The sequence below is a fragment of the Vanellus vanellus genome (assembly GCF_965231255.1).
Source record: "Vanellus vanellus genome assembly, contig: HAP1_SCAFFOLD_38, whole genome shotgun sequence".
Taxonomy (NCBI): domain Eukaryota; kingdom Metazoa; phylum Chordata; class Aves; order Charadriiformes; family Charadriidae; genus Vanellus; species Vanellus vanellus.
This window is the reverse complement of record NW_028126614.1, coordinates 1,397,478-1,422,972: the sequence shown is the minus strand read 5'-3', so window position 1 is coordinate 1,422,972 and position 25,495 is coordinate 1,397,478. Positions and strand designations below refer to the sequence as shown.

General features: G+C 52.1%; 1 protein-coding gene across 1 annotated transcript; it reads left to right on the top strand.

Moving 5' to 3' along the window:
- Window positions 1-2,317: 2,317 nt before the first annotated feature.
- On the top strand, window positions 2,318-25,187 carry LOC309684885 (electroneutral sodium bicarbonate exchanger 1-like; the record flags this gene model as incomplete). The annotated part of the gene is made up of 24 exons (XM_082500729.1): window positions 2,318-2,335; window positions 11,239-11,320; window positions 12,028-12,171; window positions 12,575-12,710; window positions 12,902-13,062; window positions 14,013-14,201; window positions 14,347-14,456; window positions 14,588-14,745; window positions 15,120-15,207; window positions 15,645-15,791; window positions 15,956-16,047; window positions 16,531-16,705; window positions 16,840-16,973; window positions 17,855-18,100; window positions 18,203-18,308; window positions 19,201-19,362; window positions 20,065-20,178; window positions 20,532-20,693; window positions 21,293-21,544; window positions 22,324-22,392; window positions 23,668-23,841; window positions 23,942-24,076; window positions 24,493-24,590; window positions 25,100-25,187. The coding sequence occupies 24 exons, from the start codon at window positions 2,318-2,320 to the stop codon at window positions 25,185-25,187; spliced, it is 3,240 nt and encodes a 1,079-aa protein (XP_082356855.1).
- Window positions 25,188-25,495: the final 308 nt, after the last annotated feature.

Genomic DNA, 25,495 nt, shown 5'->3' with positions numbered 1-25,495 from the left:
TTGTGAGGGAAATAGTGCGGTTTGATATAGCCGGGGTGCGTAAACGGGGATTCCTCTTTGCACGTGTGCTTACAGGGTGCACGCAGGTGTGTTACTTGGAGTGTTTCTTAATGCCTGCGAAGCTTTACGAGATTGGTTAATGAGCGTTGCTTTGCTGTGCAAGTGCAAAGTGTTATTTTCATGGAGAAACCAGCTCGGATGTTCCGTTTATTTTTCTTTTGTTAAAGGCAGAATGCCTATTTTAAAGCTTTCCTTGCAGGCAGAATAACATCTGCTTTTGAGGATTGTTTCTTTCCCTGCAGGGTGGAAAAATCTACAGCCTCGCTAAGGCCGCAGAGGAAGAAAACTCGTCAGTTTTCTAGAGAAAACTGCAGTTTGGAGGGGGGGTGGTGGTTTGCCAGAGCGCCTTTTAGCACCTCGTCGGGCACATTTCTTTTCCCTGGGGGCTGAGGTTTAACATGGCCTTTTCATTTGCCTAGCTTTTGGTTGTATGAATTAATGGGTGTTTCAATGGGAACCACAAGACCTAATTTCTCAGTCGCCATCCCAAAAATTGTGCAGGGACGGAAGTGGGACAGGGAGGTGACCGGAGTGAAACGCTGAAGGCTGTTAAGGCTGGAATAAGGAATGGCAGGGCTTGTTCTGGTCACCCAGTATGACAATAAAAGGCCACAAGTTCCTCGTGGAGGTAAAGAACCGACAATCTGGGAGGGCGTTCAGGGACTTGCCTCATTGGAAGGGTTTCCAGGGGAATACAGGGGTCACTCTCCATCTCATTCCTGGTGAGCTGCCTGCCTGTTAAGACCGTTACTGCATTATAATCACGAGGCAGGCCCTGAGTTTAGGTTTGGGAAGCCATTAGCTAATTTTGTGGTTAATTCTTTTTTTTTTAGAGTTAGTCTGTGACTCGGTTCTCTCTGCTGAATATGAGACATGTCCTTCCCTCTGCTTTGGCAATGGCCGCTTTCCTTGGGCGCAGGGACCGCACACCCCTCTGGTCCTTTCTCTGTAAGTAAATCGTGGCTGTGCCGCCTTCCTGCCCGGCCTGGGGAGCTTGTCCTTTACTGAGTGAGAAAGCAAGTTTTTCCCTGGAAGAAAAAAAGAGATTTAAAAATCTCTGTCTTTCTGTGCAGCACTGCCATCCCAATGCGGCCTCGGGAGAGGCACCTTTCCTCCAGCGCTGGAACCATGGCAGGGAAGGGACCTGCTGTCTTGTTCAGATGGATGAATTTCATCGTTCTTTGGCAAGAAACGAATGTGGTGACAATCATTACGTGTCCATCCGGCCTTGGTGGTCAGCCCCCTCCTCCCTTTCCCTGTGGGAAGGCTCCGAGGATCTCCCGGGCTATAGGAACAGGCAGGTAGTAAGGATGCTGTGCTGGGAAGCTTTGACTGCCTTTGCTATCTTCCTCCTGCGAATGGAGAGATGAATCCTCAGCACTTTGGAACTCACCTTCCCCAAACGCTGAGTTCGCCATTTGTTATCCACAAACAATGTGCTTTTCCGTGCAGGAAATTGATTTTTCAGAAATTCCAGCACGGTATGGGAAGAAAACACTCCTGGCATTTTTAATGCAGGTTATTCCTTTTTGGTATCGCAATTAAAAAGCGACATCTGTAACTTTGAAACAAATATTTGTACGTATTTGTCAATGGGTGCAATTCACGTAGCTGCTGGAAGGAGAAGGGATCTTAACCAGCTCTGTTATTTCAGGCTGTATCGTGATAACGCCGGGGATTGATGTCCCGCTGGGGATTTTTCTCCAGTTCCCATCTTTTGCGGCTAATTGAGCGGCAGAGATTTCCCAGCTAGACAGGCAGTGAGCTCTACGGAGGGAATGCGAGCGCGGATCTAATGTTGACGGTGATTAAACTATATTGTTAAAAGACTCCTGCCTTGCAAAGAAAGTCTGGAAAAGTGAAAAAGGATGTGCCTTTCTCCTTTAGGATTGCTTTTGTGTCAGAGGGGATGGAAACAGCCCACCGGGGTTTTGCTCCGCTCCTGGCTTTGGCTTGGAAAAAGCCCCAAACGGCTCAATCCCTGCGGGGCCGACTGTAACCCAGGTGAGGGGCAGCTGTGCCAGGAGATCTGGAGGGTCCATCTCCACACCTTACGTGTCCAGTGAGAGATTTGCCCAAAAGGAGGGAAATTCTGGGAGAATGGGGAGCGGTGTGCAGTGATGAGGGTGACAAGGAAGGCTAAAGGGTCTTGATGATTTTTACTGTGAGTGGGTTTTTTCATATATCTTTTGGGCAGAATGGCCGGGGACTTTGTGTTTAGGCCAATGAAGGTCAACTCTAAAATCCGCATTGGGCCATGAGCTCCGGCCCAGTGGTCAGAATAACCGCAAACCCTGGGGAAAGGGGGCTGAGGAGCGGGTGCATGGTTGGTTTGGCGCCGGGGCTCTGCCAGCCCTCGCTGTTGCCGTTGACCTACTCCCCGTGGCTCGGCCACTTCTCCCACTGCCCCGCAGTGCTGCAGAGGGTAACAGAGGGGTTATTTTGGCTGGAGTATACCCCCGTGCTTGCCAGAAATGGCCAGTGCTAGCCCAGGCTGGGCTTGCCACTCAGGCTGACCTCATGCCGGTTGCCGGCCTCCCGCCTTCTACACAACATTCCAACGGTGGTCTTGGCCCACCGTCGCAGCTCTTCTGCTGCTGGCTGTCGGTCTCAGAGTGAACCTCGCCAGTTTGCTCAGGGTTTGAGGAAGGAAGCGGCAATTTTCTTGCCCGATGGGGCGCAAAAGGGCTCACGTGGTGGAACGGTAATGCTGTTGGTGGCGAGAAGGGGCTGTGGGAGTTGTTAGAGGGCAGTTGGTGACGCTGTGCTGGGAAATAACTGCCGTACCTGACACGTCCCCTCCTTCGAAGCGGGTGCGTGCTATCGTGCTGTTCCCAGCTCTGCTTCCTCACCTCCTCTGCCTTAACGATTTCAGACACGTCAACGTCGGCAGCGACTTTCAGGCAGAGATTCCAGACCTCCAGGACAGATCCCGGTTGGAGGAGGAGGAGGAGGGAGCGTCGCTGGTGTGGAAGCCCTGGGGAGACATCGCAACGAACCTGGAAACACAGGACAGAGGTTTCTCTTAACGTTTTTCTTGTCAGGTTCCCCCTGAGATACTAAGGGTCAAAAACTGCACATTTTCACAGCAGCTGTTTGTCCGTTGGGACCCTCTCCCTCCTTTCCTTGACCGCCTTCATGGCTGGTAGCACCTGAGGGTGCTCAGATCTGATGGGACAGTGAACAGACAACAACCGGTGGGGCTCTCAGTCGCGTCCTCTGGGAGAGACGGTCAGGGGTGTTTGTAGCTGTCCCACGTCAACTGCAGTGACCTCGGAAGAAGGGAGATCTGTCTCTGGAGCTTCTGGTCCCAAAGCTGCTCTGAAGGGAGAGAGAGCGATAGCGGATAACCTGCCTTTTTTGCAGTGCATTTTCTGGGTCTCCAGTCTGTCTGCTCTGTTTGCCCTCGGCCTTGTATCGCACCTTTCCCCCTTTCTTGATGGGAACTGACTTTCTGTTGGTTTTTGTTGCATTTCTAGTGACAAATCTGCTAAATTTCACCTGCTCCAATGTGGTGCCGGGGGGAAGAGCCAACCTGGAGCATGCCTTGCACCACCTGCATGAAGCTCTGGTAAGAAGCAGCTATTTTCGAATTCCTACCAGATTAGGACAGTCTTTGGTACTGGGGTGAGCTGGGAGTCGCTCCTGAGTTTTCTGTTCCGCAGGCTCGAATCCCTTTGCTAAAGGGGCAGAGTTCTTGCGTGCTGCCTGTTGGCTGCCGCCTGCATTAAGGTCTTGTGGGATGACAGACCCTGTGTATCAATAAGAGCTTGTTTTGTCTCTTGTCAATTCTGACAATTTGGAGAATAGAAGTCCTCCTACTCCTGCAGGCAGCTCTGCCTGCAGCAGGGACGAACCCAGAAGGACTCCAGCAGCGAGCAGTGGCCATTGGGGTGCCACAGCTTGGTCCCTGGAGATCTGCGCAGGTTCTGGTTTCTTAAAACACATCAGTGTGGATTGAGGAAATATTCCCATCGACTGCCGTGGGCGGAGGTGACCCCGACATGCTGTTGCTGAGCATCGACTGAGCACCCTCTTCCTACAGTGGGCTGAAGAGTTGAGGTCCCTCCTGAGGGGGAATCTAAGTCTTGTTCTCTGAACTCCCGCAGGAGGGTCTGGAGATGTTGCAGTCTGGGGCACCCCAGCGACCTGAATCCCATCCTCTGGCTGATTATCATTACGCAGGTAAAGTGGAAGCAGAGCTTGTTCCTTCTCCGGGAATGTGAGCGGGTACTGCCGTTCCCTTTGTTCTGATTGAAAGAAGTGATTTTTAGAAACGTGCGAGCAACGGTTCATGTTCTTCGGGACAGGGAAAATTGTCGTTTTAATCTGTTCCGGGGGCCTTTTGGCGCGGGGAGTGCCTTGTCCCTGTGTTCCAGCCCACTGCTGTCCTGTACAGTGATGCCCCACACTGCTGTACGCTTCTCCTTTCACACGCCGGCTTCACGGCAGCTCTGCTGGCAGCCATAACTGCTCGTGCTAACGAATTCCCTGTGGCATTGGCTAATCACTTTCCACAGGAGGAGAGATGTGGATGTGTGATGAATAACTTGTGCGGATTTCAGGTAGGCTGCGAGTGGTCTAATCATTTGCACGTGGCTGTTTCTTCCCAGGCTCAGACACTTGGACGCCCCTGGAGGAGCAGTTGTTTAAAGAGGCTTTTTATGTGCATAAGAAGAATTTCCACCTGATACAGAAGAAGGTAAAGCAGTTAGTCTGAGGCAGGTCACGGGTTGGTAGCGTGGAGGGGAGTTTTAACCCAGAAAAGTCGTCTTTTGAACGGCGTGTCGGAATCCTGTCCTTGGGATGCAGCTTCATGCTAAAAAGACACCGGTACGAAACATAATTTTCCAAATGTGTAATTACCAAATTATGTACAAAACATAATTTTCCAAATGTGTAATTACCAAATTATGTACGAAACATAATTTTCCAAATGTGTAATTACCAAATTATGTACGATACATAATTTTCCAAATGTGTAATTACCAAATTACCAATTTAATCTCTCTGGTACAAAATATGGGAAATATTAAAAGAATAATGACACATTCCGTTGACCATCGGCGTATAATGTACAGTTCTGCCCTCCCAAGGCTTCTTTACGGCCCTTTCAGAAGAAGGGGGCTTGTTTTCGGCCTGATCTCACCTGTGCATTGTGCTGTGGGGACTGCAGACAGAGGGGGGGACAGACAAAGAGCGCTGGATAGATTTGTTGTGGGTCTGTGCCTTCGGTGTTTTCCTGCAGTATTTCCCTCATCGATCGCTTCTGGTTTTCTCCTGACAGATTCAGACGAAGACCGTGGCCCAGTGTGTGGAATATTACTACACCAGGAAAAAACACGTCAGGTTTGGCGCCACCCGACCAGGACAGACAGCCAAAAGACTCCAGCGAGGCACGGATGAGGTGGAGGAGGCTGAAGAGAAGGTAGGAAAACTGCCGGGGGTGGGTGCGAGATGCCCCATGGACGCATTGTCCCAGGCTCTCGGAAATGATCCCCTTCGCATTAAACTTGCTGCTGATGATTTTCGGGGATGTTTTGTAACGTCCCAGTGCTCCGTCACAGGAACTGCCGGTGATCCGCCTCTGTGTGGGTGTTGCCAAAACGTTCCTTGCCAGGAAGCAGAAATGTGGCTCACGGAAATACATATTATTTAGGGGTTTTTTTGATGGCAGACACTGGGTAAGCATGTCACTTCAGTTCTCAGTAATTCTACTGTTCTGCTGAGGACAGTAGAAATAATATGTTTTTTCTTTCACCATCTGTCTTTGCACCCCATCCTCCCCATCGAATTTCGGCATAGTTTTGGCTGTTTTAGCGTTTGGAGGAGCTCAGCGGGGCAGGCTGGGGCTGATAGAACGCGTTCCACCCAGCACACAAATAAACCCCTCACTGCCTGGGCCGTTTGGGGATGTTTCCAGCTAGTTTTTCGCTTTAGCTGTCCCCCTTGCTGAGGAGCAGGAGAAATGAGCACAGGCTGTCTGCTTTACAGGCTGGTTGCAGCCCGAAGAAGAGGCGCCGGCTCGGGTCCACCAAGAAGCAGAAGAGCAGCGAAAAGACACCCCGTGGCACAGGCAGTCCCTCCCGCCATCCTGGGGACGCTCCGTGCGGGGCTGGAGGCGCAGGCGATGTGGCTGGGTTTCCCTGCGGGCAGTGTGGAAGGTGAGCTGCTCGCTTTTTCTTCTTGAAACTCACTGCTTTGGGCTCAAACAGATGGAGACTCTCCGAGATGGCCGGGGGGCAGCAGAACTACGGGCAGCTGGAGGATTCCCCCTGTCCTGCTGCCACCTGCTGCTTTTGTTGGACTTTTAGCTGAAACCGCTGTATTTTCCTGTGCCTTTGAAGGCCTCACGGTCTCTTCCCTGAGGTGTTGGGGCACCTGTCCCATGCCGCACGTGGCCATGTGTTGTCACCACCATTTGTTTAACAGCCGCTTTTCCTCTGCGCCCGTTGGAGCAACGAACCCGTCGGGATTGTTCCTGCTCAGTTCCATCCTCCTCCCGTCTCCCCTGCACTCGGGGCTCCTCCGTCTCCCGCTGACTGCAGCCACAACGGTTTCTCTCTCTCTCTTTGAAGGCCCTTTCCTTCCATTACAGGCTCAGGGCGGTTCATCTCCTTGGGTGAGAATCCCAGCGTTTCTCCTTTGTTTGGCTGAGAAAAAAGTTCCACTGAAGTTCCTTCTTGCGGTTTGCAGCCTGAGGGCTCCTGCGCTGCAGTCGCTCGTGCCAAGCGACATCACTCATGCCACGCAGAGCCACTCAAGTTTCAGTGCGACCCGATTTTAAGCCGTCGCGCCATTAATTCTACTATTTTAATCCCTAATGATCTGCCATGTTTAACCACCGAGGTCCCACCCGGGGTACTGGCAGAGACTGTGTGGCACCACGCAGCAAAACAGACCAGAAACTCACAAAATTAGAAATAATGAAATGTCGTCTAACAAATTTTTTTTTCTTAAAAAAGGAGTTAAAAATCCCCGTTTGTTTTTTCCCTTCCAGGGTGTTTGGGACAGTCAACGGGAGGAACGCGCATGTGAAATACCATCGCCCACGGCAGGATCGGAAGGCCCTGGAGACGTCTTCAAAGGGCGGCGAAGCCGGCAGAAGCCCAGAGGGTGACCTCCTCCCGTTGGCAACTGCGCAACTGCCGGTGCAGCCCGGCAACCAGGTCCCTTTCCACCACTAAGAAAACCCCACCCACCATCTCTCGCCTTCGGCAGCGCCTGAGCTCTGCGGAGGGTCCACCACCACGAGGTCGCCCCCGCTCCAGAAAGACCCAGAAGATAAGAACAGCAGAGAATAAGGTATTGTATTTAATAGTGTTTCCCCCTTAGGTGATAGTGACGTGTAGATTTTCGGTCTTTCTTTAGTGACGTGTAGTCTTTCGGGTGAAAGACTGAGAGGAATTTGCGTCTCTGCCAGCAAGGGATGATGGTCACGTCCTGGTGATGCTCATCTGTGACCTGCGTGTGTCCCCCCCTCACAGCCCCACTTTGGGGCTCTGGAGATGTGTCCTCTCCCGAGTCCAGTCCCTGTCACAGCCCAAATCCTGGCTCAGGAGCCGGAGGGGTCCCTGCAGGGGATGGTGCTGACCCAGCAAAGGAGGGTGCTGATAGCAAAGGAGGGAGCCACAGGGCCGGTGGCTTCGTCTGGGTAGGATGGAGATGGAGAGGGGCGAGGAGGGGGGTCTCCTGCTCCGCCACCAGAGCAGCTCCCCCAGTTTGGCCCCTCATCCCCTTATAACACTGGGATCAGTGTTTTTAATTACACTTTGTGCGAGATTAATTACATTAATCCTCCCTCCTGCTGCTGGTGGCCAGTCCAGCTTGTGTGTGACGGGATGAGGGGGCCGAGGTGGGAAGTTTGCCTGCTCGTGCGATGCTTTTGGCCTCCCCCGGCACCGGGAGGACTCAAAGCCGGACCTGAACCTCTGCTTTGTGCTTTTCCTTATCCTCAATTACACCAAAGCTTCCCCAGGGAAAGATTTTTCTTTCTAACCGGAAGAGTTGCACTGAGACAGGTAAACTGAGGCAGGACAGTCAAAAGTCCCTCTCTCTCCTGCTGGGACAAAAAAAACCCTGCAGCAAAATAATAATTTGGAGAAGTTTTCTTGAGATGGAACAACACCCTCTGCTCCGAAACTCAAAAGTGAGCTCGCCATCCCCTTTCCCAGCCCCGTTTCGATGATTTGATGTTTTCCAGGCGCCTGGCAGCGGTGGCGAAGGACAAAGAGGGAAGGCGAAACGTCTGTGAGTGCTGTTACCCATCCTGGGATGGGATAATTCGCTTTCTGGAGGCATCTCTCTGTCCTGCTCCGTCCCATCCCAAGCCCACGCATCCACAGATCCCATAGACTTATTAAATCCTTAAATCCTCCAGCCATTTCCTCAATGAAATAACCTTTCTGAGTCCATTTGAGTGGCTTAATCGGGAAAAAGAGGGTTTTGAGTGGCACCGTTTCCTTTGGTGGCATCTCTGTGCGAGGTTTGCTGCGATTTCGGGGATGCTGCAACAACTGGGGAAGGGCGATGGGATGCTCGGAGCATCTTGCCACGGACCCACTTGGCTTCTTTCTCCTGTCTTTGCGCCTGAAGCTTTAATACTAAATAATAAAAAAGCAGCAGAGATCTGAGCTTGGATCCCGATGGGATTTTAACGGATTAGCCCTCGGTGTCACTCTCCTTCGCTGTGTTATTTTACACCCCGTGTCACCTTTCAGGGCGAGCCGGGGCCGTCAACCTTTGTGCTGAGCAGCGCCGGGGAGGAAGTTCATGACAGCAAATGAATCTGTAGGCTGGAAATGAGGGATTAGCTCCGCTTGGAAAATAAGGTAGGGCTGGAGATAGCTGGCGGAAGCGAGGAGAGTAAAACATGGGGCTTCTCTGGCCATTTCCGTACGGCGTAGGACTTGGTCTGTCTAACGAGGGTTTATGGAAGCCGCGAAGGGACGGAGGCCGTGCCAAAGGGAGACCTCCCTGAAACACCCTGATTTGATGCAGGAAATGTTGATGAAAATCAGGGCTGCCCCATAACGGGCATTTCCCCAAGGGTTTGTGCCTCGTGTGGTCTTTTGGCAGTTTGGGCTTTCAAATACACCCAAACACTGTGTAACACCTTTTGCCCTGCCGAGATGCAGCGTTTCCACCCCTTTTCTCTATTCTGGATAGTTTTTCCTCAAAACAGAGCAGGTTTCTCCCCATCCGCTAAGTTTTCCAAGCGGGATCAGTATTGGGGTGTATAGCTTTAAATAACTGCCGGGGTCACCCTGAACATTCCGATCCCAGCAACGGTCGCTGTTTATGTGCTGGAGATGGTGCAAACTGGGAGTCACTGGTCTGCAGTCGGAGGGTTTGGTCCTCTGATTGATCTGGAGGCTCAGTTATCCCCCAAAACCGGTGACCGACTTGAGGATGAAGCAGGAGGAGCGTCCCAAAATGACACTTCTGGAAGAGTTACAGGTGGGAGGGCTGTGCCAAGGGTCTGCGCATCCCCCAAAAAGGGGGGGAGACTTCCCAAAATCCCACTGGCATGTCGCCAGAGCAGGGAAGGATGCGGGGGGACGATGCTTTGTGCCCTGCCGGGGGCAGGTTTAGCATCGTGGGTGGGAGCACGGAGCCAAAATGGTTTCTGAGAGAGAAGCAGACTTTCCCCATGTTGCTCGGGGGGGATTTGGGGAGCTGTGATGCCCAAATCGCTCCGTTTATTCCCACTCTGACACCCCTGTAACACACTCAAGCTCGCTATTGTATTTAAATTGCGATTTTATTTCAATTGTGATTGTATCTAAGTTGCGATTTAATTTAAACAGTGATTTAATTCAAATTGGGGTTTTATTTCGGTGGCGATTTTACTTAAATTGTGATTTAATTCAAATTGGTGTTTTACTTAAGTAATGATTTTACTAAAATTGCCATTTAAAGCGATTTGATTAAGCCCCTTTTGTCCCGTGCCTTTTCTGAGGATGGGGTTTGGGTTTTTGAGTTTTTTTTCCGGTAAATCTGGAGGGGAGCAGACGCATTGCTAAGAAGGGACGGAGGGTGGTGGAGATCGTCGTGGGAGAGAGGACGGGAAAGCCACAGGCGTGTCATAATCCGGCTGCCGGGTGACGCGGGCGAGTGCCGGGAGGTGGTGGGGAGGTCGCAGCAAGTCGGCTTTGAAATTAGTACTCGGGGGCCAGAAAAAACTCATTCCCAGATGGGAACGTTTGTTCCTTTTGCTCATTAAATTAGCTGGTGAGCGGGAGGTGTGAGCTTCCCGAGCGTTGCTGCTGCACAGCGGCAGGTGATGCCATTCAGTCGAAGCAGGGATTTGGGGGATAAAAAGCAGATTTCTGGTGTTTTGCTCTTCTCTAAAGAGAAGGGTTTCCTGGAGGCCCTTTCAAAGTTGCAGTTGCGACTCGAGTGTGAGACGTGGTTGGGTTTTTATTTCTTTGAGCGTGGTGATCCCGGTGATGCCCTTCCCCAGCCCCGGGGGCAAGGGGAGAAGAGAACGCCTGTAATTCTCCTTTGGCTTTTAAGGCACAGATGCTCTTTGTGCAGCGCTGGCAGTGGTATTTCAGCCAAGGAGGGCATTAGCTGTTAGCCTTTGGCTTTTCTTTTGAGGAGAAAAATGCAGTTTTGTGTGGAAAGCATGCTTGCAGCAAGAGAAGCCCGAGCCTGGTTGGGCTGAAGTCGAAGCTTCACCCTTGCAGGTTCTTGAGGGCCTTTGGAGGTTGATGGTGGCCATGTCCTGTGGCCAAGTGCCATCTAGTGAGTCCTGCAGGTATCACTTTTGGAGAATGAAACTGGCTGTGCTCAAAAGTGTGGAGTTGGGTTCCCCCACCCCACTCCACCTCCAGTTTGGAAATCCCTTTTTTAATTTTAATTTTTCGAAAGGAACCACAAGAACGAAGCAGGAGGTTTGGTTTTGGTTTGAAACACTCAACTGTCTCCCCTTTTAGTAAATCCTTCCAGACTCACGGTATATACAATACAGGTGACATTACAGGTGGTTTTATTTGGGTATGGGAATAAAAACCTCCAAGTCCGTGTTTTTTGGGCTGTGCCTGGAGGAGGAGACACGCAGAGGTGTGATGCTCTTGGGCTCACGTGGCCGCAGGGATGGGTGATGACTGGGAAGACGTAAGGGAGCTCTCCTCACCTGGTCCCAACTTGTATCTTCTTCTCCTCACTAAACAGAGACACGACGAGGAGGCGGTGATTGACCAGGGAAGAACGAGCACCGCTGTCACTATTCACTATGAGAAGGAGGAGCTGGAAGGTGAGTCGGGAGAGGTGCCACCAGCCCCACGCGTTTTTCTGTTGCGCAAAGTCCCTGCCGCGTCCTGTGCTCAGCGTATGCATCACCTGCAGCGAAACGTGGCGTGCTTCTAAATAAGCAAGCACAGTTATTTTCACATTGTTTTAATATTATGGCTTTTAGACAGAGGGGAAAAAGCCCCCATGGCATCTGCGGTGTGAGCGTTGGCCACAGACCTTGGTAGTTCCCAGCTTGTTTTCTCAGGCTGCTCTTGGCTTGGAGAGGTCAGGAGAATAATTTGATGGCTGCAGACACAGGGCTGTGATTTTCTTTTTTTTTTGTTCCAGACTTCATTATCACAGGACTGATTGGATCTCCTCTTGTTGCCTTGTGCCATACAAAGATTTTAAAAATAATTACCTTCTGTCGCTGCTTAATGAGCAGGTCTGAGTGTTGTCCAGCCAAAGCTGGAATTTTAGACAAGGGTTGATATTTTCAGGGCACTTTTAGGTGACCCGGAGCCATCGCTTGTTGTTGCTCTGTTGTTGCAAAGTTAGAGTAAAACAGGCTTGGAAAAAAGGATGTCTCTGACATTCAGGGATGCAGTGAAACTAAAATGAAGAGAAGTTGGTGTTTCCTCCTGGCATGGCTGCGCTGGTTTAATCGTGGCAGCGGCGTCAACCATCTCCGCAATATCGAGAGTGATGCGAACACTGCTTTTTTCGCAGGCCACCGCACCCTGTCCGTGGGCGTGCGGATGCCGCTGGTGAGGCAAAGCCACCGGCGCCACCGGCACCACCGACCCCACCGCCAGAAGCATCGGAAGAAGGAACGGGAGAAGGACTGTGCCCCAATGGAGCAGGGCTACCACTGTAAGTCCCGCCGCAGTGTTCACGAGCCTTCTCGGGGCTGCGTGGGTGCCGGGGTCCTCTGCAAGCAGGTCTGTGTGGCTGATTTGTGTGGTTTGCTGTTCTTCTGAGGGAAAGTGGCATTATTTGGGAGGCAGTTGAAGGCATAATGGATTGAGGCTGGTCTTCCGTAGAGGGATCCTGCCTTTAAAAATGGAAACGTGGGGAAGGAAAGTGGCCCGTCCTTATGCAGAGGTGCAATAGATGCTTCTCCTTCTCCGTGGCTCTGTGCAAGCCCGGCCAGACCCGGGGGAGAGGGGCCAGCCCAATATTTAGGGCTGAACTGGTGCCGATCGATGGCCACTTTGCGTGTGAGCGTGACGGGTCGAATGCAGGTGTGGTAACGGGATTTATCTTCTGCCCCCAGACACCCCATCCCAGCGGGTGCAGTTCATCCTCAGCACCGAGGAGGACGAGCAGCATGTTCCCCACCACTTGTTCACTGAGCTGGATGAGATCTTCCTGAAGGCGGGTGAAGATGCCGAGTGGAAGGAAACGGCAAGGTAAATCCCTGCCGCCGGCTGCGGTCGCGGCCGTGGGCTCTGCCTTCCGCTCTCCGGGACGTGAAGCTTTTGCAGCTGCAGGTGCCGATGCGCGGAGCCTTCTCCTCTTGCCGCCCCGTAGCTGCACCAAAGGGGTTGCAGAGCTGAGGCTGTTTTCTTGCAACGGGGCTGATCGTGCCCAATGTCCGCAGGTGGCTGAAGTTTGAGGAGGACGTGGAAGATGGCGGTGAGCGCTGGAGCAAGCCCTACGTGGCCACGCTGTCCTTGCACAGCCTCTTTGAGCTGCGGAGCTGCATCAGCAACGGGATGGTGCTGCTGGACGTTTGTGCCAACAGCATTGAAGAGATCGCAGGTACTGAGCACGCTGCGTCCCGCCGGGAACAGCCGAGCTCAATTTGCCGCGGTGCCCTTCACTCCCGTATCAAACCCTGCCCCAATGGCACGTCCTTTTCCAGAACCTCCGCTGTGTTTTTAAATGGTGGGTTGCTTTTTGGATGTAGACTGGGTGTACAACAGTCACATCAGCTTTTTCTCCCAGTATGGGAGCCTTTTGAAAGCAATTTGTGGGGTCAGAGAGGCGATTAGAGAATATTCTCTTGCCAGAAAGGAGTGTCAGGGCTTGGCAGGCTGCTCTCAGGAACACGGAGTCTGCCTAAGAGCTGAACCTCCTTAAATAAACTGCTTACTACAAGCTGTTTCCTCCCGTTCTTTGTTTTTTTTTTTTTCCTCTTGCCTTAACATCCAGGATTTAAGAGCTTTAAAGGCAGAGTTTATTTGGCAGGTGACCAAGCAGCATATTTCTGTGGGGAAGATAATTGAAGTTAATTGAAAAAGCGGCTTTGGAGAAATTATCTTTGACTGGCAGGTCTCCATTCAGCCCTTGCAAGAGCTGGAGAAGTCGGAGCCGTTCTTAGCACGTTTCTCCCTGTGTTTGGCAAATTGCAGTTGATGGGCAAAGGAAACTCTGGGAAAGTCTGTGCTAGAGATTGCTCATAATTTGTTGAAATGTGTCGAGTCTAGAGAGTCTGTCTAGAAACGCCAGATTGGGCAAAAAAATGTCATTATCTAGGATGGGGAATAATTATCTGAGCGGAGTGATGAATAAGCACTTTGATGATGGCTTTTAGCAAAAGAGAATTCTTCCTTTCGCTGCAAAGGCTGAACTGCGTTAAAATGTCTTGCTAAGCAAGGCTGAGCCCGCGTTAGGGTATCCTGCGTGGCGCAGCCTTCGCTGGGGGCTTGAGGGGTCGGGGCTTGGGGACTTTCTGCTCTGACGGCTTCGTTTCCCGTTGCCATCTCCAGATATGATCCTGGGCCAGCAAGAGCAGTCCGCGGGGTTTGATGAGCGCATGCGGGCGAAAGTTCGAGAAGTGCTTTTGAAGAAGCATCACCATCAGAACGAGAAGAAAAGAAACAACCTTCTCCCCATCGTCTGCTCATTTGCTGACATGAGCAAGAAGCAGTTAGACCTGCATCCCCTTGACAAGCCAGGTGAGGGTTCCTGCAGGGTTTGGTACCCGGTGAGGGTTTCTGCCAGGCTTTGGCACCAGGTGAAGGTTTCTGCAGGGCTTGGCCCCATTAGACTTCTCCCAGCAAAGGAGAAGTGTCCCGATTGCTCCTTGCCTGTCTTTCTCAGTGTCTTTCTTTCTCCTCCCAACCCAAACACTCACTCCTCATCCATCTCCCACCACTGCAGAAGCTAAAAATGGGGTGAACCATGACAGCCATGCGATGGATCTAAGCAAGGTGAGACACTCGTAGCTTTCTTACGCTTTTAGGCCAGATTTGCTCTTGCAAACTTGGCTGCAGAGTGTTCTGCAGAGTGCGGTGGGCTTTACTTTTGGGGTAATGGCCTGAAAATCCTTTGTCATGCCCAGGCGGAGCTGCGCTTCATGAAGAAAATTCCTACCGGGGCTGAAGCGTGCAGCGTGCTCGTAGGAGAGCTGGATTTCCTTCGCCAGCCCATCATGGCATTTGTCCGCCTGACCCCAGCTGTCCTCCTCTCGGGCATGATGGAAGTTCCCATCCCAACGAGGTCTGAATGAGAAGCGCAAAGTTTTTATTTAAAAAAAAAAACACCACAACAAAACACCAAATTCATGCATCAGTTGGGCGTCCCAGGAGAACACAGCCAGTGGGAGCAAGCACGTTTCTCCCACCCACATCTCCGTGCTTTCATTCCTCCCTTCCCTGCTGGAGCTTTTAAACCCATTGGCCAATTTTAATGAAAGTTGGCCCAAACCTCAAATTTGTGTTTGGTTTTGATGCGTTTCAAATTCATCACCGGAGTCGGTGAGCCTACACGTCCCCCCTGGAGCCACGCTCTGGGCTGGGAGCTCCCAGGGATTTCCTTGGGCGCCCTTTGAGTGAGGCCATGTTCTTCTCTCTCATTTTGGTTTTCTTGCCTAGGTTCCTGTTTGTTTTGCTTGGACCAGGAGGAAAAGCCCATCAGTACCATGAGATCGGCAGGTCCATGGCTACTATCATGACGGATGAGGTGTGACGAGATAAGAGATATCTCCGGGTCATTTTTTGGGGCTTTCTTCACCTCTCCCTGTCTCTGTAGTAGTGAGGAAGAGGGTTTGCTGTCCCTGTTAGCTGCCTGCTGGAGGCTAAAATCCCACCTGGGCTGCAGCCCGCGCCTCATCCTTCTCCCCAGGGTCCCCAGCACGCTGTCCCCAGTGGTGGCATTGCCAGGGCCAGTGAAACTTCTCTGCTTGAAGCAGAAGGCTGTGGTGTGCCATGGGGGACGGGAGCCTGGTGGAGATGGTTACAAATACTGTGATGCACAGATTTTTGCTTTGGGGGGAATATTTCCTGCCACTTCCAACAGGCGATTTGGGGGAAATGACCTTGCATTTAGCCAAGAGCTTATTGCACTGGTTAGGACATCCGAGATGGGTCATGCTCTCACCAGGTTGTCTCCTACGGCAGGTTTTCCACGATGTTGCCTATAAAGCCAAGAACCGGGCTGACCTGGTGGCTGGCATCGATGAGTTTCTGGATCAGGTCATGGTTTTGCCGCCAGGAGAGTGGGATCCCTCCATCCGAATTGAGCCCCCGAAAAACGTCCCTTCGCAGGTGGGTGCTGCAGCAGAAGGAGGCACGAGGGGGACGGGCAGGAGGGCAGCACAGCTGGGGGTGCTGCTCAGGGGCCCAACTTCACAGGTCACGTACCCAGCCCAAAAAGCAAAACAAGCCAGTGGCTGCAAAGACATATCTTTATCTTATTTCCATTTTAACAGGAAAAAAGGAAGGTGCCAGAAGCTCTCGATGACAGCGCTTCTCACAGCAAGCCGGAGAAGCACAGCGGTCCTGAACTGGAGCGGACAGGAAGGTGTGAACTGAAATAGTTTGGTGGGGTGTTTTTCTGTTTGCCCCTAAAATCTGAGTGTGCACCTCCCTTCTAGCAGAGTTTTGGGGTGAACTGGGTCAGTGAAGGGGCTCCAGGTTCCCAGCTTGGTCCCCTGGGCTGGGTGGGTGGGAGATTTGGGCAGCTGGGCTCAGCCGCACCGTGGTTGCACACAGGTTTTCTTGCTTTGGGGTGGAAGCAGATGTGTAAGTACCTCCAGGTAGAGCTCTGCTGCTTCTCAAAGTGAGGGACTGTTGCAATAAGAGGGGACGGGCTCTCAGGTTTGGTCTCTTTTTGTTGGAGGGGTTTTTTGTATGCCTCAGTTTCTACTGGGGCTAAAATGGGAGAAGGAGACTTCTTTTTAGCAACGGAAGTTACTCTGTGCTTATGATTGTCCTTCCTCAGCCAAGAAAACTTAACGCGGTCTTCCACGAAAATGTTGTGTTTTTTTTTTTTTCCTTCCTCCAGGCTCTTTGGAGGTTTGATCCGGGATGTGAAGCGAAAAGCCCCCTGGTTCTGGAGTGACTTTCGGGATGGTCTGAGCCTGCAGTGTCTGGCGTCCTTTCTCTTTCTCTACTGTGCCTGCATGTCCCCCATCATCACCTTCGGGGGACTGCTGGGGGAGGCGACCAACGGCCACATAGTGAGCACCTCTCTCTGTTGGGTGGCATGGGGGAGGACAAAACTCATGCAAAAGTCCTTGCTGCAGTGAATTTGCACTTGTGTTTTTCCCTCTAATGACTTAATTACTCACTGCTGCCTCTCTTCCCCGGACAGAGTGCCATGGAGTCGCTGCTGGGCGCATCCATGACCGGCGTGGTGTATTCCCTCTTTGCTGGCCAACCTCTCACCATCCTCGGCAGCACCGGCCCCGTCCTCGTGTTCGAGAAGATCCTCTACAAATTCTGCAAGTAAGGCTGGCTGCTGCGGCCAGGTGCTGCGAGCGCCTTTGGAAGAAGGCAGGGATGGAGAAAAGATGTTTTTCTTAGTGGTAGTTGGTGGATTTAAGTTGTCTTCTGTGTCACAGACATCACGCGCTGCTGCTTTAGTATGTGACGGTGCAGGAGCCCTCGGTCTCTGAAGGATGGATGGGTGGTTTGGGGTTTTTAGGGTTAAAGTGAAAGAGCAGGAGGAGAAACCACAAGGATGTGGATGCCCAAGCTGGGCTGCACAGGGAAGATGAGACAAATGACTCTGGTTTGGGAATGAGGGAAGATTTGCTTTCCTCTCAGTACAAACTCGGGCACTTTTTTGCATGATTGTTGCTGGAAGTGGAAATATATTTTACCCACATATCCAAAGAGTTTTCTGGTCCAATGTTTTGATGATTTTTGAGAAAGCAGGAGCTTTTCAGGCGAAATGGATATTTTCCATGACAGTCTTTTTGTTGTGGCAACTGTGATGGGAGATTAACCCCCTTATTGCAATTAAATTTATTATGAAGCCCCAACTTGCTGGCAGCAGGTAACTGGGTGCAAACCCAGCCGGTTTCGCTGTTAGGGCATCGGGGTGATGTGGGAGAACACCACCTTCCACAACAGGGACCTGACCTCAATTAGCCTCCGAGGCATTAACACAAGGTCATTGTTAAATAAGGATTAATTAGCCTCTCCTCCTGCGGGCCCACACCCTGTGCCGCAGCCCCGAGGCTGTCTGTCGTAGGACCGGAAACTGCATTTACCATCCGCAGCCTTGACACGCTCCTGAATTGCTGCCGACTTTCCCCGAAGGAAGGCACGGCTTGGAGTCTCTTGCTGCCCTCTCCACCCTGCGTTTTCTTTTGCTTTCCCAGGGACTACGCGCTCTCTTATCTCTCTCTCCGGGCATGCATTGGTCTGTGGACCGCCTTCTTCTGCATAGTGCTGGTGGCCACTGATGCTAGCTCTTTGGTGTGCTACATCACCCGCTTCACCGAAGAAGCCTTTGCCTCCCTCATCTGCATCATCTTCATCTACGAGGCTCTGGAGAAGCTGAGTCACCTGCGAGTGACCTACCCTGTGCACACGCACAGCAAGCTGGACTTCCTCACCATCTCCTAGTGGGTTTCTTCCTCCTAAAACGCCGCTGCCCCTTGGCAGGAGCTCAGGGCTGCACCTCCATCGCCTTCCCCTCACCCCTGTCTTGGCTTCTCTCCTCCCAGCTGTAAGTGTGAGGCACCGACCCATCCCAGCAACAAAACCCTGCAGTTCTGGGAGAGCAACAAGATCAATGTGTCTGGCATCACCTGGGAGAACCTCACGGTGACTGTAAGTGCCCCGAGTCACTGCTTCCTCGTGCCGTGGCCGCGGGGTCCAGGGGCACTGGCCTGGTGCAAAGCTCAGAGCCCTTCAGGTGATGATGGGCTTCCAACTGTGCCAGTGGTGCTCTGAAAAGTCATTACTTCAGTCTAAGGTGTGGGTTTAACCCCCTTGGGCCTGGGAAGGAGAGTCCACCTCATCCCCGACATGGTGGGCAATAACTGTTATCCTCAGGACAGCAGTTCTGTCTGGGAGCAAGGTTCAGTGGGTGCTTTGGTTATTGGAGAAGTTGGAGGACTTCAGTTCATGCTTGAAGGCCATAATTAGCTTCCTTAATTGGTTCCTAGTAACTCCAGGCCTTGCTTTCTTACTCAGCGCTGTCTGAAGGTACGTGCATAAACTTGCATGTCTGAGCAGCCCCTTGGGCCATTGTTGCTGGAATCAGAGCTCAGGCACAGGGTGGGACGCTCTTATGGACATCTTCACCCCCCTTGTCCGTGTCCTGTGAGCCCGCCCCTGGGAAGGGACAATTTGTCTCTTCTCCTTTCCTGTCGCTGTTGTCTTAGCCCTCCTTCCCCGTTCCCTCCTTCCCCGTCCCCAAGAGTTTCCAGTGTTTCCTTCCCCTCTGGTGTCTTCTTCAGCCACGGTTACCTGCTGTTCAAGCAGAGGATGTGCCATGGGTCTGTGGTACAGTGTCCCATCACATCTCCTCTCTCCGCTGTCTGTGTAGTTCCATGTGTCACTTATTCAGCTGCTGTTGATCGTTAAATATAAATCTCCGCTGGCAGCAGCAGTCCCGAGGTCACAGATCTTGGAGCAAGATCCTCCAAACCCCCTAGTTATCCGAGGTTTCCTTGCCGCATGTGCACTACCTTTGTGTCCTGATGCTCTGTTTCCCCAGGAATGTCGGTATTTGCATGGAGAGTTTCGTGGACCTGCCTGTGGACACGATGGCCCCTACACGCCCGATGTCCTCTTCTGGTGCTGCATCCTCTTCTTCTCCACCTTTGTCCTGTCGGGCTTATTGAAGAAGTTTAAGACCAGCCGTTACTTCCCGACCAGAGTAGGTAGAAGACGGTGGCCAGCAGCAGTCTCCACACTCATTTCCCAAAATGGCTTTCCCGGAGCACTAAGCAGTGTTTGCCACCGCTTGGTCAAACTGGGAAATATTGGACCTTGAAGGCCAAACTTGGATGTCCCTCACTCATTTCCAGGAGTGCAAAACGATCGTAGCGTTTCCCACCTGCCTCTCGACCTGCCCCGGAGCGGTTTTTTGCCCAGGCAGTGGGAAATCAGGTCTTCCAAAGTTGGTTGTTTGTTGTTTTTTCGTTGTGTTTTTTTTCACCTGGTGTGCCCAAGGGGAAAGTTGATTCAAATGAGGAACTGCCATAGAAAAAGACACAAAAGACACTGTTTCTTCCTTTTGAGGAGTAAATGATGCCTCAGTGCCTTATTCCCATTGTCGCTGTGAGTGCAGCTGTAGTGGCAGACGTCTGTTTCCTTATTTTTTAATATTTATTGGCTTTTTTTTAAAGTTTGAATTTAAACCACCCTTTTCCACCTAATTAAACTTGTTTTATTGCCTGACACCAGATCTCGCAGGTACAAACACAGCAACAGCATCTAACCGAGGGATTTGGCTGCATCTTCTCAGAGTGGTGGGAATTTGTTAACCAGCCTTAATGCTGTTGATGTCTTTAACTTTTCCATCTCACGGTATGGCCCCGTTTGTGCTGTCCCTTTCAGCTCTGCTTTCTTGCCCCAGGTACGGTCTGCAGTAAGTGACTTTGGTGTCTTCCTCACCATCGTCGTCATGGTGCTCATTGACTTCCTGGTTGGGATCCCGTCGCCGAAGCTCCACGTCCCCCACATGTTCAAGGTAATGGGGTGTTTTGGTGTGGAGCCGCTTTCAGCCCTTGGGGATGCCACAAGGTGATGCTGGGACAGGACAGGGCTGAGTCTGGAGATGCTGGTGGTGTTACCATCTCCTCTTCCACCTCCGAGTGCATTGTTTCCTTCTGGAAAGAAGACGCCAGCCCCAAAACTTGATACCTACAGAAGTATGTATAGGTGCTTGCGATGAGGACGCTGGCACTGCTGAACCCCGTAGGAGAGGGTGACATGAAGGCAGGGCCAGGAGATGAGGCGGCACAGCGATGGAGAGGAAAATCAAAGCCAGTGAAGTGGCTGGGCTGGGAGTTGATCCTGATGTGTGTTTTGGCTTTGTTGCAGCCTACCAGAGACGACCGCGGGTGGTTGGTCAACCCCATAGGGCCCAACCCTTGGTGGACAGTGTTGGCCGCGCCCATCCCAGCTCTGCTCTGCACCATCTTGATATTCATGGATCAGCAGATCACGGCTGTCATTGTCAACAGGAAGGAGCACAAGCTGAAGGTAAGGGGCTGCAAGAGCTGACCCCATCCCCACCCCACTCTGGGCTGCAGGTGTGGGGAGAAGCTCCTATGCCAAGTGCTTTGTGAAGGCGTTGGTTTGGGACAATGTCAGGCTGTGTGGCAGGATGCTCTGCTGGATTAGTGATGTCACAGGGAGCAAACGAGGGCAGTTCAGATGAGCAATCTTTTGGAGGAACAAATTAATTTTCGAGCACTATAGAAGCGTGTTTTTGTTTCAAAACGCCAGCAGGAGCTGGGGGAACGAACTGTTTTGACACACTGCCAGGGATAACTCGGGGTCACGCCTTGCTTGCCAGTGGTAGAACTTTCTTTATGAATGAAAATAGTCTTTTTTGTTTGGTTTTTTTTTTTTGAGAAGTAGCTATTGCACAAACCTCCCAAATCCACTTGGTCTGAACTCCTGCCAGATATTCATGCAAGGTGCTTGCGCAAAGACCGGATCCATCCTTATTTTTGCCAATTCTTCTCTTAAATTTTCAAGAGGGTGACTTGCGCCCAAGTAGGGTTTGAGTCTGAGTCGCAACGTTGTCCTCACTCTTGTGCTGTGAGATGCTCTGTTCCTTGTTTTGCTACCCACAGAAAGGATGCGGGTACCACCTGGACCTTTTCATGGTGGCCGTGATGCTCGGGGTGTGCTCCGTGATGGGGCTGCCCTGGTTTGTGGCTGCGACTGTCCTGTCCATCACCCACGTGAATAGCCTCAAAGTGGAGTCTGGCTGCTCAGCTCCAGGAGAACAACCCAAGTTTCTGGGGATACGAGAGCAGAGAGTCACCGGCTTGATGATCTTTGTGCTCATGGGCTGCTCTGTCTTCTTCACTTCGGTGTTAAAGGTAAGAGGAAAATGCAAAACGCCCAACAAGCGTGAGCTTTTTGGAGGTTATACAAAAACCATCCCCTCCCTCCAGGCCTGAGTAGGTGTGGAGCAGAGGAGGAGGCGATCCCAAACCTTGAGGCTTGGCCCACGGTGGGAACCAGCCTCAGTTACCCTTTCCACCAGTTTGGTGTCCTCGAGGCAAGCGAGCAGGACAACTGCTTTAATTCCCAGGTGTCTCTCAGGCCCACCTGTGTTTATGGGTTATGATGAAGTGGATTCAGACCAGTACACTGCTCTCTTTCAAGCAGGCAGCACCTTATGGGATGCAATTGGCTCCCCCAAATGCCTCCCAACAGCCGTTCCCAGTAGCTAAACATACCAAAATCATCCCCGTGGGCTTCCTTGTGTGTTCCTCCCACAAAGTCACCGCAGCTCTAGGCTAAAAGGAGGCACTTCGCTTTTGCGTGTTGCCACAAAAATGTGTAGAAATGTTCTTCTGCCGTCACAAAACGTGGCGTACAGTTTCATGGGTGAAATGACCTATTTTCCTCCAACCTTTCAGGAAAACGGGATTATTCTAATGAAACGTAACTCAGAAGCTCAGCCTAAAGCAGAGCATTCACTCACTCACTCGCACGCACAAAACCTCTACGGGTTAAGAGGTGACACATCTCTAACCCTGTGGAAACTGGAAAGCTTTAGGCAATTTTAGGCAGTGCCTCTAGAAGAGAGCAGTAATACTGAAAAAGCAATTAAAAAAATAAATTATTGCATTCTTTTTTTTTAATTTCTCAGTTTATACCCATGCCTGTGCTTTACGGTGTCTTTCTCTACATGGGTGTGTCATCGCTCAGAGGGATTCAGGTACGGACTCTTACAGCGTGCAGCTCCCTGCTGTGTCATCTCCAGAGACGCAGGAAAAAAGCAGTGGTGTGGGAGAAAACCTCCCCAAAAGCAGGCAGTGAAAGTATTTTGTATAATGAAAAGATTGGTGGGGGCACAGGAGGTACGTAGGGCGGGAGGACCAGGCAAGTTCAGTGCGCTCTGCGTCACGGTTTGGGACAGGGCAGTGTTTGGTGTGGTGAAAATGGGGGAATTCAGTGCAAAGCGAAGGCGATTTCTACTGCCGGTGGGAATCCTCACTGGGGGATTCAGTGGGCTGAGAAATGCCAAATAACAAACAGAAGAATAGAATATATTAAACATATATTTTTATAGAAGAACAGGGAGGGGGGGTGAGATGGTCTGAGGAGGACCTGGGGGTGCGGACTGATGAGAAGCTCACTGTGAGCCGGCAATGCGCGATCGCAGCCCAGAAGGCTGACCGCATCCTGGGCTGCATCAGCAGTGTGGCCGGCAGGGCGAGAGGGGATTGTGCCCTCTGCTGTGCTCTGCTCTGGGGAGACCCCCTGCAGTGCTGCCTCCAACTCTGGGGCCACAGCACAGGAGAGCCATGGACCTGGTGGAGCGGGGCCAGAGGAGGCCCCGGAGCTGCTGGGCGGGCTGGAGCCCCTCTGCTGGGAGGACAGGCTGGGAGAGGTGGGGGGTTCAGCCCAGAGAAGAGAAGTCTCCGGGGAGCCCTCAGAGCCCCTTCCAGTGCCTAAAGGGGCTCCAGGAGAGCTGGGGAGGGACTCTGGATGAGGGAGGGGAGCGATGGGATGAGGGTGGATGGTTTGACACTGACAGAGGGCAGATTGAGGTGAGATATCAGGGAGAAATTTTTCCTGTGAGGGTGGTGAGGCACCAGCGCAGGTTGCCCTGAGAATCTGTGGCTGCCCCATCCCTGGAGGTGTTCAAGGCCAGGTTGGACGGGGCTTGGAGCAACCTGGGCTGGTGGGAGGTGTCCCTGCCCAGGGCAGGGGGTGGGACTGGCTGGTGTTCGAGGTCCCTTCCAACCTAAACCTTTCTGTGATTCTATAATAGAAGGATGTGGAATAATTGCAATTTGGTGGGCAGCTCTCATGGACACACTGGTTTATAGATGGAGCAAAGGGAAAACGGGTGCTGCTCCCGGGAGGAACAAAGTGGGATCCAGGATTTCTCACTGCACGCGAGATCCTGAAAACTCCTTCCACGTCCCAACAGGGCCAGAAACTTTCCGCAGCCCCAAGGGGTAACTTTTCTGCTTTTATTTTGCAGTTCTTCGACCGCTTGAAGCTCTTTTGGATGCCGGCAAAACACCAGCCGGATTTCATCTACCTGCGGCACGTTCCCTTGCGGAAGGTGCATTTCTTCACCGTGATCCAGCTCATCTGCCTCGTCCTGCTCTGGGCCATCAAGGTGTCCCGTGCTGCCATCATCTTTCCCATGATGGTAAGAGCCGGTGCCGCTCAGCAGCGGGACGTTTGCAGCGTCGGAGTGAGATGTAACATCATCTCAGACCTCACCCCCTCTTCCTTCTTATTTTGTGAAGGTTTTGGCTCTCGTGTTTGTCCGGAAAGTGATGGACTTCTGCTTCTCAAAGCGGGAGCTCAGCTTTTTGGATGACCTTATGCCAGAAAGCAGGAAGAAGTTGGCCGATGCCAAAAATGAAGCCAAAGAAGAAGAGGTGATGCTTGCTGAGTGCTCGGGGGTGGGTGTCTCCCTCGGGCTCTGAGATTGCCTCTTTCCGTCACAGCTTCTCTTGAAATGTTGGGGGAAGATCCGAACTCAATAGAAATAGATCCTGACAGCCTGGATCCCGCATCATAACCTTGTTTTTAAATTAGCAGTGAGCTTAACACTTGAATAGCGGTACAATTTTTAAAGGTGCCATTTATAATAAACATTATAATTATGATGGAAAGATTTGCTCATAAGGGTGGTTTTAACCCCCTCCCAAAATGTTTGGAGTGAAAGGTCCTTCCCCGGCTGCGCTAACAGAAGGTCAGAAGGAGAGGGCAGCATGTGGGTTTTGCTGGGTGTTCAGTTTATCTCCACTTCGATCATAGACAGAGAACTTTGATTTGTCCCTTTTTATGTCAGGAGTCCCAGGAGATGATGGAAGCTGCTGCTGCAAACTCCGTTTGGCTGCAGCTGGGCAAGACCAGCAGCGCGGATATCCCAAAGCCAAGCAGCGACAGGTAAAGCCCCACCAAGCAGCAGGACCCCCGGCAAGATTAGCCTGAAGGGGGTTGGCAGAATTTTCTCCACGTTTATCTTTGCTGAGCATCCCAGCGCCATGCACTCAGCTTGGCGGGAAGAGCAAATTTATGGGCAGGGCGGGCGGCAGAGCGCTGGCACAGCTGCCCAGAGAGGTGGGGGAGTCTCCCACTTGGGAGCCATTCCAAACCCGCCTGGAGGTGTCCTGTGCCACTGCTGTAGGTGCCCCTGCTCTGGCGGGGGTGGGACTGGGTGAGCTCCAGAGGGCCCTTCCAGCCCTGACCAGTCTGGGATTCTGTGCAGAGCCTTTGCACAGAGCTGTAGCTCTGCGGCTCTCCGGCTCGCCTTCCAAACCTCCTCCTCCCGCCCAACCCGCTGTGCTTATGCGCAGCTTTGGTTCTCCTCCCCCCCGTTCCTCTTGCTGGTGCTGATGCGCTGGGTGGCGTCAGTTCCCGCAGTCATGGATTGCTGTCCCAAATATTTATTGCAGGACTGATCCTTCGGAGATTAATATCTCGGAAGAGATATCAAAAACACCCGTGTGGAAGGCTCTCACTATGAGCATGGAAACAGTCTGAATCTGGGGAGAAAAGAGGTAAAGGATCGCGTGGGAACGTGGCCGTGCTCCTTTGCAAGCTGTGGCACATGCCTACGGCTTTTCTTTTTTTGCCGGCAATGCCGAGCAAGCGGCGAGGGCTGCGGCACACGAACCAGCTCCTCTCTGCTGGCGCGGTCTCACGAGCGGGGCAGCAGCCCCACTGATGACGCTCTCCCTCCTTTTCTCTCTCCTCCATCCCCCCAACTCCAGTTTTCATGTTTAGGAATCTTGACTTTGAAGGAGAGGCATGAGAACGTGACTCGGGGATGTGCCCACGCAGACATGGGC